We start from the raw sequence: 16255 nt of genomic DNA on the forward strand, positions 1-16255 counted from the left end.
AGCCCTAAATCCTTGTTAGAGAAGGCTTTCTGTCTCAGATGGTTCTGAGGAAAAGTCCTTTCCCTAGAGTTTCTGCTCTAGGTTTGATTTCTTGTACCTTAGGGCCTCTTCCCTTCCATTTGCAGCACATTGTAGTCACAGTGTTTCCCAAGGGAGGGTGATTTGTTTTGTAGATCTGGTATATAGTGTTGTTTTCTTAGCCTGAAGGCAGCCTGATTGCCCTAAAGAATAGCAGACACCACCTTGATCCTCAGGCTTCTGGGATATGCTTTCCTGTTTGGTGCAGGAGAAGTTGAGTCCTACCTCCTGTGCCTCACTTTTCATCCTGAATATCTTCCACACTGCTCTGACTCTCTGTCTTGCCCCAAAGAATTGCAGACTCTGCCTTTATATTGTGAGTAACAGAATAATATCCACATGCATAAGAGGAAGTCCAGTGAATACCACTATCATTCAGATATATGCACCAACAACCAGAGACAAAGAAGAGGAAGTAGAAGATTTCTGCCAACTTTTTCAGAGATTGGTTGAACGTGCAATCAAAATGCATTAATAATAATGAGTGACTGGAATACAAAAGTTGGGACCAGAAAAGAAGGATCAGTAGTTGGAAAACATGGACTTGGTGACAGAAATGAAGCTAGATAGAATTATAGAATTTTGCACAATGATAAATTCATTGCAGATATGTTTTATAAGAAACATAAATGGAGGCTATACACATGGATTTCACCTGATTGTATGTGTAAGAATGAGATAATTACATTTGAGGAAAGAACCGCTGGAAAGGCTCAATATCATCTGTGAAAACTAGGCCAGGTGCTAATTGTGGAATAGACCACCAATTACTCATATACAAGTTAAGACTGAAGCGAAGAAAAATGAAATCAAACACACAGGAACCAAAATATAACCTTGAGTCCATCCCACCTGAATTTCAAAACCCTCAGGAACAGGTTTGAGGCTTTGAACACTAATAAGTAAAGACCAGATGAGTTATGTGAGGGTATCACGAATATCATCCAGGGAAATTGCAAAAGTTCATTACAAAGACAGAGGAGGAAGAAAAGATGAAAATACATGTCAGAAGAGACTCTGAATATTGCGGTAGAGTGCCGAGAAGCCAAAGCAGAGGGAAGAAATCAAGATATTGATTGAGAAGTTGTTCCAGAGGGCAGCACATGAAAACAAAGTTAAGTATTTCAATAAAATTTGCAAGGAGCTGGAGTCAGAAAATCAAAGGGGATGCACTTGCTTAGTATTTTTTAAGTTCAGGGAACTGAAAACCAAATTCAGACTTCGAGTTGCAATACTTAAGGATGCTTTGGGCAGAATATTAAATGATCCAGGAGTATTAAAAGAAGACAGAAAGAATATACAGAGTCATTGTACCAAAAGGAAGTGCAGATACAGAAGAATTTATTTTTTTTTCTCTGCATAACAAGTTTTATTTTTTTAAAGGCATATATAGACTATCTGCCAAATATTAGTTGTCCTAGAAATTGTTATATTAAATTTAAAGTGTTTTGTTCAATAATCATCATCTTCATCAGAGTCCATTACTTTTCCTCTGTTGAATGTAACTGCTGTTTTCTTTTCTGTTTGTTGAGTTACTTTTTCAAGGATTTCTATTAAACCTTGTTCTGATACCTTCCTGCTTAGTTGTCCATATCTTGCCATTTGTATAAGGTAATTCTCTACTGTTTTACTCTTTTCAGGCTTTACGAGTGCTAAGTTACTTAACCTGGCCCGGGCTGACTGATCTAAATCTGGGCTAAGATACTGTTCCTCATTTCTGCTTCCCTGTGCTTTGCTTCCTGTTGAGCTGCATCACCAGGATTCCCGTGCTTCGCCTGCAGTTCAGCCAGCCTCTGCTTCTGCAGTGCCTCCAGCTCCTCGTCCGCCATGGCCCCACACTCTGGGGCAAGCAGCCCGGCGGACTCACTGACCACCACCACCTCTCAGAGAGTGCTCAGAAGAATTTCTTGAAACAACCTATGTGTAAGAACAGTGGTGATGAAGGAGGAAGTTCAAGCTGCTTTGAAAGAATTGGCAAAAAACAAGGCCCTGGGAACTGACGGTATACCAGTTGACATACTGCAACAAACTGCCCTAGGTGCTGCCCTAGATGTGCTCATGAAATTGTGCCAAGAAATTTGAAGGACAACCACCTGGCCAACTGATTGGAAGATATCTATATTTGTTCCCATTCCAAAGAAAGGTGATCTGACAGAGTGTGAAAATCATTAATATCACTTGCAAGCAAGATTCTGCTGAAGATTATCCAAAAGTGACTGGTATAGCACATCAACAGAGAACTGCCAGAAGTGCAGGCTGGGTATAGAAGGGGTCATGGTACTAGGGATATTAAACCTAATGTTAGATGGATCTTGGCTGAAAGTAGGGACTACTAGGGGAAAGTCTATCTTGTTTCATTGACTATGCAAAGGCATTTGACTGTGTGGACCACAACAAACTGTGGCTAACTCTGAGAAGAATAGGAATCCCAGAACACTTGATCATCCTTATGTAAAACCTATACTTGGACTAGGAGCCGTTGTCAGAACAGAGCAAGGAAACACTGCATGATTCAAAATTGGGAAGGGTGTACGCCAGCGATGTGTCCTATCTCTATACCTTTCCGATCTATATGCAGAACAGATCATCCAGGAGGCTGGGCTCTATAAGAAAAAATGTGGCATCAGGATTGGAGGAAGACTCATCAACAATCTGAATTAGACAGATGGTACAACCCTGCTTGCTGAAACTGAGGAAGACCTGAAGTGCTTGCTGCAGAAAGTCAAAGACTGCAGCCTTCAATATAGATTGAAGCTCATTACATATATAAAAAAAGATTCTTACCATTGGCCCGACTGGCAACATTATAATAGATGGTGAAGAGACTGAAATTTTTAATAGCTTTAGTTTGCCTGGCTCCACAGTCAGCACTTTTGGCACCAGCAACCAGAACATTAAAAGACATGTTGCATTAGGAAAGTCTGCTGTAAGAGACCTCTCCAAAGTACTGAAGAGTAATTATGTCACTCTGGAGACTAAGGTGTGCCTGATACAGCTATGGTCTTTGCAATCACTTGATATGTGTCAGAGAACTAATACCTTGTATTCAGACTTACAGACCCCTAAACTCAAGAGACACTGGCCACAGCATATGAAACTGGCTGACGCTTGAAGCATTTGGAATCACAGAAACCCAGAAAACCTGAGATACAAATTATCATATCAAGGGATGAATAGCGGAAGATAGGTGTTGAGCGGAGTAGAAGGGAATGTTGGTGGATCAGAGAAATGGGTGGGTTAGTACACACATGTCAAGGGCAGGGACAGCACTGAAACTACTGGTTATTTCTACAATTGGGGAAATATCTTTCATCTGTTCTTTTCTGTAACATGTTTGTCTTATCAGATACTGTTCTAAATCTGAGCATTCAGACCAGGAAGAAGGATTGGCCATCCGCTTCTGAAATATCAGGGCTTCAAAAACCCCATGTACAAAAGAACAAATTTAGACTAGTAGATAGAGCAACTGAGGTGGAGCTTTCAAGTATGGAAACACAAAGGAAGAGGAACAGTTGTAAGCAGATACTTGATTGGACCATGGAATATGAGAATCACGAATGCAGGAAAATTAAGCAGATACTTGATTGGACCATAGAATATGAGAATCACGAATGCAGGAAAATTAAGCAGATACTTGATTGGACCATGGAATATGAGAATCATGAATGCAGGAAAATTAGATATTGTGAAGGAAGAAATGGAATGCACGAATATTGACATACTAGTTATTGGTGAGATGAGATGTACTGGCATGGGGCATTTTGAGTCAGACGGTCATATAATCTACTATGCTGGAGATGAAAATATGAGGGAAAAATGGGCTTGCTTTCATAGTTAAAAAAGTCATTTCTAGATCAGTCTTGAAATATAATAGTGAGTGACAGTATAACATCCATATGCATACAAGGAAGTCCCATACATTAAGTTTTATAAAATTAATCACCATTGGACCTTGTGCTTCATTATTCTTTCTTTTCAGGTCCCTGCCAAGTCCTTTCCATTTCATTCATTCCTCCCTTCACCCACCAATTTGTACAACTCTGTGGTTTCGCTCCTACCTATCCTCATCCCTCTACTCCCACTCCTTCACCCCTTGGGCCCCATACACATTTTCTTAGTTATCTTTCTATTTTTACAATACTGGTCTAATGCAGTATTTGTCCTTAATTCACTCAGCATAATGCTCTCCAATCCCTCCCAAATTATGTGAAATATTTCAAAATTGTTGCTCCTGAGTGCTGCATAGTATTCCATTTTGTGAATGTACCAGTTTCTCAATCCACTCAGTTGTAGTTGGGTACTTGGGCTGTTTCCATGTTCTTCCGATAGTGAATAACACTGCTATGAATATTGGTGTACAGATCTCCATTTGTATCTCAGTTCTAATTTTCTTGGGGTATATTCCTAGTAGTGGAATAGCTGAGTCATACGGAGTCTCTATGTTTTTTGAGGAAAGGCGAAAATAGTACAGATCCCTGTGGTGAGTCTTTGGGATTTTTCTATATATACTACAGTGTTGTTGTTATTGTTAGGTGTTGTTGAGTCAAGGATGACTAATAGCAACCCTTTGAATAGCAGATCTGAACTCTATTCTGTGCCATCCTCACACCTCCTGATACACTAGAGTCAGTTGTGGCAGTCACTGTGTCAATTCACCTGGTCAAGGGTCTTCCTCTCCTTCATTGATCCTCTACCTTTCTGAGAATCATGTCTCTCTCCAAGGAATAGCCCCTCCTAGCAACATGTCCAAAGTTATATGAGGCAAAGCCACATCATCTTTGCCTCTAAAGAGGACTCTCTTTGCACCCTCTCCAAGACATATTTGTTTGTTCTTTTGGTAGTCTGTAGAATGTTCAGTACTCTCTCCATCACCACTGTTCAAAGTCATTAATTCATTCAGGTATCCTATTCATTGTCCAGCTCTCAGATGCATAGCAAGTGATTAGCAAACTATGGCCTGAATCAGACACACCTTAGTCCTCAAACTGACATCATTACTCCTCAATAATTTGGAGAAGTCCCTAACTGCAGACTGTCCCAGTGCATTGTTTCTCCTTATTTCCTGACTGCTCATACCATAGGTGTTAATTGTGGATCCAACTAAGATAACATTGTTGACAGTTGCAATCTTTTTCCCATCTGTCATGATGTTACCTATAGGTCCAGTGGTAAAAATCGTTGTTTTCTTGATACTGAGCCACAGTCCATACTGAAGGCTGCATTCCTTGATCTTACCCAACAAGTACTTCAAGCCCTCCTCACTTTCAGCAAGCCAGTTTGTGTCATCTATCTAATACAGGTTATTGATAAGTCTCTTCTAATCCTGATGCCACATTCTTCTTCATGAAGTCCAACTTCTTGAATAATTTGCATACAGAATGAATAGGTATGGGGAAAGAATACAACCCTAGCACACTCCCTTCTTAATTTTAAACTATGTAGTATTCTCTTGCCCTGTTCGCACAACAGCCTATTGGTTTAAGTATAGATTTTGCTTAAGCACAATTAAGTGCTCTGGGATTCCCATTCTTCGCAGTGTCTGCTAATAGCAGTAGGGCGTTTTTTCCCTCCTTGCCAAGTTGGATATCTTTTCTTTCTTTTACCTTTTTTTTTTCTTAATTCCTCTGACTAGGACTTCCAATGTAATATTGAGTAGAAGTAACAGCATACTTTCTTAGTTCCCATTCACAGGGGAAATCCCTTCAACCTCTCTTCATTGAGAGTAACCTTGGCCATTGGTTTGGTATATATGTTACTAAATTATGTTGAGTAATTTCTATTCCTATTTTGTTGAAAGGATGTTGGATTTGGTCTAATACCTTTTTGTATGACTTGGTAGGAGCATATGATTTTTGTTCTTTGTTTTGTCTGGTGTATTATACTAGTTGTTTTTCTTGTGTTGAATTATGTGTTGTGAATCTCACTTCATCATGATGAATGTTTTTGTTTTTTAAATACGATGTTGGGTTTTATTGGCCAGGATTTTATTGAGAAATTTTGCTTCTGTGTTTTTAAATGAGATTGGTCTGTAATTTTCTTTTTAGGTAGTGTCTTTACCAGACTTTGCTATTAGGGTTATACTTCTCATAGAATGAGTTTAGGAATATTTCATCTTTTATTTATATTGTCAGATAGTTTAAGTAAGGTTGAGACAGGTTTTCTCTAATGTTTAATAGAAGTCATGAATGAAGCCAGAACTGTTTTTGAGTGGGATGTTCTTATGAACTACCCAGTTTCTTCTTTTGAGATGAGACTGTTCAAATTTTCTACCTCTGTGTATGTTAGTTTAAGTAGGTTGAGTTTCTAAAAATATGTCCATCTATCTAGGTTTTCAGGTTTGTTAATTCTTCAAAATACTTTGTTATTACCCTTTTTATTTCAGCTAATTCTGTTGTATGTCACCCATTTAATTTCTTGGTAATGTTATTTGTGTCATCTTTTTTCTTTGTTAGATTTGCCTGTGACTTGTAATTGTATTAATTCATTCAAAGAGATAACTTCTAGTCTTGTTGATTCCCCCCCCCCTGTTGTTTTTCTGTTTCATTTCTTTCTGCTTTTATATTACTAATATCTTTTTTTCTGGAAACTATAGTCTTTGCTTGCTGTTCCTTTAGCAGTTTTCGATGTTCAGTTAAAGAGTTGGTTTTAGTTGTTTGTGGGTTTTAGTTTTGTTTGGATTCTTTAACAGTATGTATGTTTTATTGCTGTAATCAGCCTTTAAGTTACACCTTTGCCATGTCCCAAAGGTTTTGGTGTGTTGTGTTTTCCTTCTTGTTTCAAAAATTTTTTCACTTTCATTTTTTATTTTTTCCATCCCTCAGTACTGTTAAAGCAGTATGTTATTTAAATACTATGTACTTGATTTTAATTTTCTTTATCTTCCTGTTACAGAATTCTCATTTTATAACATTGTGAGCTGGGAAGATGCTTTGTTGTATTTCAACTTTTTAAAAATTTATTGAGGCTTGCTTTATATCCTAACATATGATCTATTCTGGAGAATATTCCATATACTGTGCACTGTGGAAGATTATTATCTTGGCACTGTTCGATGAGTATTCTATTTATGTCTACAAGATGAAGTTAAATGTGTTTAGTTCTTTATTGTTTCTTTCTAGCTATTCCTTTTCCATAGAAAGTGGTGTATTGAAGTTCCCTACTATCATAATGAAGTTGTATGTCTGTCCACTTCTGTTAATGTTTGGTGTATGTATCTTGTGGCTCTTTGTATCTTTTGTATCTGTGTATTATCTTGTGATATTGGTTACATAGATGTTAATTTTACTTAAGCCTTCTAGCTACATTTGAGCATTTCATCATTATGTAATGTCATTCCTTCTCCCTTAGGCTGATTTTTGTCTTGAAGTATGTTGTATCATCAATTAATATTTTCACTCCTGTTCTTTTTTTAGATAGATAGATGATAATAGATAGATAATTTTTCATTGTTGAACATTTTCTTCCCCACCCCACACCCAGCCCATCCTACAATTTACCCATTGTTCAAGGTTGTTGTCATACATATAATGCCTGCTCATATATTCCTTTTGGTCAGTTCTTCCCTGCATCTGATATAATGCAGTGCTTATTATCTATCTGTTCTTTCCTCGTTATTTCCTCACCTCTCCCCACCATGTTTATCCTGTTTTATAAAAGCAGTGTTTGTCCTTTTGTGACTGAGATATTTCTTTTTTCTTTTATTTTTGTAACTGAGATATTTCACTCAGCATAATGTCCTCCAGGTTCCCCATGTAATGTTTTCTTAGTTTATTTGTTTTGCAGTGTTGCCTAATTAATTTGCCACTGTGTGAATATACCATCATTTTTCTACCTATTCATTTGTTGGTGGACACTTGGGTTACTTCCATCTCTTTACTGTTGTGAATAATGCAGAAATAAATGTGTGTGTATACAACTTTTTGAGTCCTGGCTCTGGGATTTTTAGGATATATTGCTAGTAGTGGAACTTCTAGGTCAAATGATATTTCTATTTCCAACTTTTTTAGAAAGCGTCAGACCACCTTCCATTGTGGCTGTACCATGGTATACTCTCACAGTCTCTCCACAACCTTGCTAGTATTTGTTGTTTGCTGTCCTGTTGAATTTTGTTATTGTTGCTGGGGTGAGATGATACCTAGTAGCTGTTTTTCCTGCTTTTTTTAGTTGCCATTAGCTTGATATACCCCCCCTTTGATCTTTAGTCTATCTTTGTCCTTATATCTGATATAACTCTTATAGATAATATAGTGATGCATCCTGTCTCCATACCCTCTTTCTTTCTTTTTTTTTTCCTGTCTCCATACTTTTTCAATCTTTATGCAGAATAGATCATCCGGGATACTGAATTTTATAAGGAGGAAGGTAGCATCAAGATTGGAGGAATATTCATCAGTAATGGCTAGAATAGTGTATAGATAAGAAACTGCAGAATTTTTTTAAAAAAGCAGGATTTAGAAGAGGCCGTGGCACCAGGGATATCATTACTGATGTTAGATGAATCCTGGCTGAAAGTAAGGAATACTTCAAGTCTATTTATGCTTCATTGACTATGCAAAGGCATTTGACTGTGTGGATCATAATAAGTTGTGGCTGACATTGAGTAGAATAGGAATCCCAGAGCACTTAATTGTGCTCATGTGGAACCTATACCTGGACCAGGATGCTCTTGTGTGAACAAAGCAGAACACTGCATGGTTTAAAATTGAGAAGGTAGTATGTCAGGATTTTATTCTTTCTCCATACCTATTCAATCTGTATGCTGAGTAAATTATCCAACAGTGAAAAGGAGTGTGGGAGGGATCAGGATCAGAGGGAGACTCATCAATAACCTTTATTATGCAGATGATACAACCTTGCTTGCTGAAAGTGGGGGACTTGAAGTACTTGTTGAAGAAGATGAATGAATGTAGCCTTCAATATGGATTGAATCTCAATGTCAAGGAAAAAAGATTCTTACCACACGACCAACCGATAGGCAGCATCATGATGGATAGAGAGGAGATTGAAATTGTCCACAGCATCTTGCTTGGATCCACAATTAACACCTTTGGTACAAGCAGTCAGGAAATAGATACATTGCACTGGGAAAATCTATAGTTAGGGATCTCTCCAAATTATTAAGGAGTAATTATATCAGTTTGAGGACTAAGGTGTGTCTGATTCAGACCATGGTCTTTCTAATCACTTGCTGTGCATCTGAGAGCAGGACAATGAATAAGGATGACAGAAAAAGAATTGATGCCTTTGAGCTGTGGTGTTGGATAAGAGTACTGAAAATCCCATGGACAAATATGTCTTGGAGAGGGTGTAGCTGGAGTACTTTTTGGAGAAAAGAATGGTGAGGCTTTGCCTCACATTCTTTCGGCATGTTGCTTGGAGGAGCTATTCCTTGGACATGATGTTGGGGAGGATGGATGGGTGGTGAAGGAGAGGAAACCCTCAACCAGGTGTTTTGACACAGTAACTGCTGCGATGTGTCAGGAATTGTGAGGATGGTGCAGAATAGAACAAGGTTCAAATCTTTAGTTCATAGGGTCACTATGAGTTGTACTCGACTCAGTGGCACCTAATAGCAACATCAAGGCAACACAACATTATTTGTCAAAACTGATTGAAGCTCAACATCAAGAAAACAAAAATCCTCACTACTGGGCCTCTGTTCTCACTATAATAGATAGAGAAGAGATTGAGATTCTTAACAATTCCCGTTTGCTTGGTTCCACAATCAACACTCTTGGCAACAGCAGTCAGGATTCAAAAGACAAATTGCATTAGGTAAATCTGCACTTAGAGACCATCCCAGAGTGCTGGTAACAATGATATCAGTCTGGAGTCCAAGGTTCACTGGTCCAGATCATGGTCTTTACAGTTACTTGCTATGTGTCAGAGAGCTGGACAGTGACCAAGGGTGATAGAAAAAGAATCAATGCCTTTGAGCTGTGGTGCTGGGGAGGCATACTGAACATACCATGGACTACCAAGAGCACAAACAAGTCTATCCTGGAGAGAGTGATACCAAGCTGCTCCTTGGAGGCAAGGATTTTGAAGCTCTGTCCCATATGTTGGGCATGTTGCCAGGAGGGAGCAGTCCTTGGAGGACATCATGCTTGGAAAGATGGAGGATTTGTTTGTTTTATTTTAGTTACTGAAGTTGAACAAAACTAATGCTTTAATTTTTATGTTGGAGTGAAACTTATAAGTGACATGTCATTAGAACACTTTTAGATTTGTTAAAAACATTTTTTTGACATTTGTATAAAATAATTTGTGATAAAGTTTCTATATTCAGGTATTCCTCAAAGAAATACGTATGTAAAGAACTAAAATGAAATTTTCTAACGATAAAGATTTTTCACTTATTTAATAATCAATTAGCATGACTGTTTAGATGTTGGGGCAGTTTATGATCTGAGTCTATAACATATAGTAACTCAGTATCCAAGTTTTATGTTATTAGGACCTTCTTGATAAAAGCTGTTTCCCCACCTCCTCAGTCTACCCATAGTCTCTTAATAACGTCTGGGTCCTGTGCTCTTTGTTCAGTCTAATGAAGATATTGCAATCACATTCATGTACTGATTGATGATGATGAATACTTCTGGTAGCAATAAAAAGGTGTCCTAAAAAAAAAGAAAGAAAAAAGAAAGATGGAGAATCAGCACAGGAGAGAAAGATCCTGGGTGAGATAGATTGACACAATAATGAGATAATAGGGTATCAGAGACAGTGAGTCTGGCTCAGGATAGGGCAGGGTTCAGAGCAGTTGTGCAGACGGCCTCTGTGGGTCGCAGGCAGCCTGATGACACAGAACAACAGCTCTTCTTCTCTGGTGCATTTAGTCCATCTACATTCAGTGTGATTATCAATAACTGTATTTCTGTTGCTGTCATTATGCTGCCTTATTTTTTGTGGTGATACTGGTGTCTTTGTTCCAAATACTTTCTGTGCTGAGGCCATTTTGGCTTTTCTTAACCACTTTCTTCATTGTTGTTCTTTTAAAAGTTTTTGAGCCTTTATTATTTTCCTCTTTCTCATTTTGATAAAAAGGTTTATCCCTTTTTTTGAGGTTACACTGTAAGTTTATTCCCAGTATGCTACTTTATTTCCAAGCCTAAAACCGTTCATTTTCTTTTGAAATTACCTTGACTTCCTCTCCGTTTAAAAGTTGTGTAACTATATTTCTTAGCCCCTTTTCTTGTACTGTAGTTTTCCTCATTTATGGGCTGAGATCTCTGACTCCCTATTGTTTGGTCTCATAAGTTTAGTCTCTTTATCTTTTGTATTTCTATATCTAGGTCATTACTGGCTCTATCATAATTGTCAGGTATTCTAATTTTTTTTGGCTTTGTGATTTTTAAAAATTATATATGTTTTATTATTATTATTAAGAATTTTATTGAAAATTTACAGAGACTGGATTTCCATTCCTTCATTGTTGCACTTTTCTCCCTGCCCCCCTTGTGCCCCCCCCCAAGCTTCTTTTTGAAAAGTAAAAGAAAATTTATTTCATTGTTATACAATCCTTCTCCCCAGGTCCACTCCACTATGCAGCTTCGTTCTGGACTCCTGTCATGGCAAGGATACCTAATCACATATCCCTTCTAAGCAGTTCTCTCCCTCATCTGTTTCAATGCTCTCTACATAATTTATCCCATCTTTCTCGGTCTCCTCCCAACCCCGATGTTGGTCCCATTTTACAACAGTGGCACTATGCAGTATTTGTCCTTTTGTGACTGAGATATTTCACTCAGTATAATATCCTCCAGGTTCCTAGGGTTTCCAGAGGCAAGCTATTATGGAAGTGGATGCCACTCCTGCTCGATGACACTTAACAACAACATAATGTCCTCCAGGGTCACCCATTTTGAATAATATTTCATGGGTTCCTTGTTTTTCAATGCAGCATAGTATTCCATTGTGTGAATATACCACAGCTTCTTTATCCATTCGTATGTTGATGGGCACTTAGGTTGTTTCCAACTCTTTGCTATTGTGAGCAAAGCCATGATAAACATGGGTATGCACACTTCCACCAACAGTGAATAAGGGTCCCTGTTTCTCCACAGCCTCGCCATCATTTGTTGCTTTCTTATTTTCTGTCATTGTTGGTTCTCAATTCAATGAACTTCTTTTTCATATGTCTTGTAAGGTACTCTAGTGTTTTAAGAAAACCTTTAATCTGTTTCTAGAAATGTCCTAGTTTCTCTTGGTGGGAAATTGTGCTGCCCATGCAAAAGCATGTGATTAGAATCCACCATCCAGTTTTTCCATGGGAGAAAGATAGGCAGTCAACTTCTGTGTCCTTTATTACCTCTGAAAACCCACTGGATGGTCAGGTTGGGTCAGTTTCCAGTAGATGATATACAACAATAACAACAATTTGAGGGACAGTTTTGCTATGTGTGTAATTCTAGGCTGACTTTTTTTTTCTTCCAAACTTTTATAGATCTACCCATTGCTTTCTTACCTTCATAGTTTCTGCTGAAAAATTAGAGCTTAGTTTTATTGATTTTTTTTTTTTATAACTCTTGTTTTTCTTGAGCTACTTTCCATATTCTTTATCAAAATTGACACCTTAGATCCTTGGTGGCATACATATGTTAAATGTTCAACTGATAACCAAATGGTGGTATGCTGTGTCCTGTCAAGTAAAGCCTGACTCATAGCTGACCCTCCGACAGATATTTAGAGGCAGTAATTTTCGCAGGAATTAATTGGAATTAAATTACCGCAGTGACTCCCCAGGAGTAAAACATGCTTCCATCAAGGTGACAACCAAGGAAACCCTGTAAGATAGTTTTTACTCTGTGACGTGGGGGTCACTGTGAATCAGAATTAACTCAGTGACACCAAAAACACCCTGGCTTTAGGATGAGGATACAGGAAAGACACTGAACTAGTGGTAGGGGAGAGAAAAGTGATCAGCAGGGACAAGAGAGGCCCCTCAGAGGGCACAAATTGCCTACAAAGAAAGAACATTATAGCTGATGTGTTATCTTGTTCTCTTGTGGGAGCTGCTGGGTCTCTATCACTCTTACAAACTCACCAGTAGTTATCTTCAACAAATCTCATGTGTCCTGCCTGGCTATAGTGATGGTTTTGCATCATTTCCTTTCTTAGGCTCACAGCATTGGAGCATGGCCATGAGCAATGGAAACAATGATTTTGGAGTTCTGAGCAATGGCCTCATCACCACCAGTGCCACCAACCTTAGTCCCCTCGTTTTCTGTGATGGAGACATTGCAGCACAGCAGATCACAGCCAAAGAAACACCGAGAACAAAAGTGAGTCCAAATGGATGCCTGCAAGTTAATGGCACAGTTAAATCATCCTTTCTGCCGCTAGACAACCAAAGAATGCCTCAGATGTTATCCCAGTGCTGCCATCCTTGCCCATTCCATCACCCTTTGACCAGCCATAACAGTCACCAAGAATGCCATTCCGAGGCTGGCCCCACAGCACCCTCTGCTTTGGCCTCGTGTTGCATGCAGCCACACTCAGAATTCTCTGCATCATTTTGTCCAAACCATTTACCTGTTTATCCGACTACGTGCTGTCTTCAGCCCTCTTCATCCTTCTGCCTGCATCACCCGTGGCCTGACCATTTTCAACATGAGCCTGTGCAACAGCACATAACCAACATGAGGTGAGTGGTCTGAGTATTAACACTAGCCTGTGGGATTCAGTTCATGCAACACAGATGTGATTGCTTATGTTCTTTTCCCCCAAAAAAGGAAGAAAACATGCTTTGGAAAGAAATTCAATGATTCATCAAATACTATTAAAATACAAATGAATAATAGTTTACCATTTTTGTCCCACTGACTTCTTAGTAAATTATGCTCTCCCTTTTCCATATCTGTAAGTTACTTAGGGGTCGAGATGTGAAGTTCACTAAAAGTTTTTATTGTTAGCAATTTCTGTTATATATGGGAGCTGTATTTGTGATAAAACTGCTAAGTAGTAAACCTTTGTTGTTTCTAGTGATCAACTTTTATGAAAAATAAACATAAAACCAGCTGGTTTTTTACTTCCTTATGAATTTGTTTAGATTATATTTTGTGGTTTAGGTGACTATATGTTGAGATAAATGTAAGCAACTATTACTTCGATAGCAAATGAAATCTATCGCAGATAACTTGAGGGGAAAATGTATATGTAGCATCCACTTCCTAAACACCGTGCCTCTGGAAACTATGAACATTGATAAATGTTAATAGTAATAGGAAGGCTTCAGGCCTTTTATACATAGTGTCACTATGAGTTGTGCTTGACTCGAAGGCAACAACAACAGATGAAACACTACTAGAAAAATCTACATCATTGTCAGTCCTTACCCCTTCTTCAGCTATATGATTTTCAAGTATTTTTACCATTAGTAAAGTAAGTGGCATGCACCACAGATAACACAGGGATAATACACTTTACAAAATAAATAAGTAGTTTGTGGAGACAAAATATTTCGCTATTTTAAGTAATAACATTTTGCAAATGAGCTAAAAAAGAGCATTCTCTTTTTAAAATTGGACTATGATTTACACTTTTTTAAAAATTTTTATTATTTGTGTGTGAATGTACCGTCAAATCAGTTCTGACTGGTACAAGAGGAGATTGTCTCTCCTTCCCCAGCAGAGCATCTGGTGGATTCGAACTGTGCGCCTCTAGGATTACAATGCAGCTTCTTGCCACTAGGCCACCAGAGCTCCCCTTATGATTTACACTTAATGTTAAAAGTACTGTTTGATCAGTTTTAACAAATGCTTCTATGTCTGTACACTTCTCTATAAGTGTAATCCATTCTTGTCAAATTGTAGAATATTTCTGTTACACAAGAAAGTTCTTTCATGTTTCTTTTCTCTTTACCAGAGCGGTCATTCTTTTAAGTACCATCATCATATATTTCTTCTGTCCACTAAAGAGTTGAGTATAAATTGGTTAAATAGTATATGTTCTGTGTCTGACACACTTAGACACCATAACATTTTTCAGACCATCTAATTATATTTGTTTTCCTTCTTGTTGCTGAGTAATATCCCATTGTATGCATGTAGCAAATTAACTTATTTTTAAAAATTTTATTATTTTGGTAAAAGCATCTCTAAAAAATATTTACCAATTCAGAATTTTTTCATATGCACAATTCAGTGCCATTGATTATGTTCATCGGGTTATGCAGTTATCACCATTATCTGTTTCCAGGTCATTCTACTACCCTTAACAGAAGCTCAGTTACCTTAAGCAGTATTTACTTGCAGAATTGTGTTGTGGGGCAAGTTACAAAGACTGAGATTGTTTCTCTTCCTAACTAGTGAGGTATCCACAGCAGCATATGTAAATTTGGACATATCTACTGTATGAGGGGGAAGACGGCAGTCAGTGTAAAATGGGCTAGGCACCATGTCCTTAGGAGGAAACTCTGAAAATGATTTATTATATATACTTTATTGCTTTTTACTAATTATCCTACCAAAATCTTTACAAATAATTACTGAAACTGATGTTCAAAAACAAAAAGTAATTCTGACTTAGAGGAAGTGCTACCAGGGTGTGCCTTACAGACAAGGATAGTGAAACTTCATCTCACATACTTCAAGGCCAGTCCTTGGAACTGACATCATGCTGAGAAAGGGTGGAGCAGGGATCACATTTGTTGTTCATAGGGTCATTATGAGTGATAGTTGACTCAATACCATCCAATGACAAAAAATAAATTTTATTTTGATATTTCAGGCTTTTGCATTTGTCAGTTCTTATCCTTATATCCAATGTTCAGCCACAAATTAACAGTATTAATTAACATATATAACAGAAACGGCAAAGGAGGTTGAGTTTTCAAGTATGGAAATACAAAGGAAGAGGAACAGTTGTAAGCAGACACTGGTGATTGGGACATGGAATGTGAGAACCATGAATGTAGGAAAATAAGATATTGTTAAGGAAGAAATAGAATGCATAAATATTGACATACTAGGCATTGGTGAGATGAGATAGACTGGTATGGGGCATTTTGAGTCAGATGACCATATGATATATTACTCTGGAAATGAAAAAGTGAGGAAAAATGGAGTTGCTTTCATACTTAAAAAAGTCATTGCTAGATCTGTCTTGAAGTACAATATTGTCAGTGACAGGATAATATCTATACGCATACAAGGAAGTCAAGTGAATACCACTATCA

The 16255-nt window shown here is 37.9% G+C and overlaps 1 protein-coding gene and 1 pseudogene across 1 annotated transcript in view; one reads left to right on the plus strand and one right to left on the minus strand.

Annotated features, from left to right (window-relative positions):
- Positions 1–1530: 1530 nt before the first annotated feature.
- On the minus strand, positions 1531–1907 carry LOC102869128 (annotated as a pseudogene).
- Positions 1908–13212: 11305 nt separating this feature from the next.
- LOC102870342 (protein dispatched homolog 1-like) overlaps positions 13213–16255 on the plus strand; it is a 133707-nt gene continuing 130664 nt past the window's right edge. Inside the window, 1 exon segment of the mRNA XM_006898036.1 lies at positions 13213–13723. Coding sequence (XP_006898098.1) covers positions 13215–13723 — 509 coding nt within the window. The 5' untranslated portion in view covers positions 13213–13214.

The sequence above is a fragment of the Elephantulus edwardii genome, unplaced genomic scaffold (genome assembly GCF_000299155.1).
Source record: "Elephantulus edwardii isolate Elephantulus edwardi_28Jun2011 unplaced genomic scaffold, EleEdw1.0 scaffold00218, whole genome shotgun sequence".
In the NCBI taxonomy this organism is placed as follows: Eukaryota; Metazoa; Chordata; class Mammalia; order Macroscelidea; family Macroscelididae; genus Elephantulus; species Elephantulus edwardii.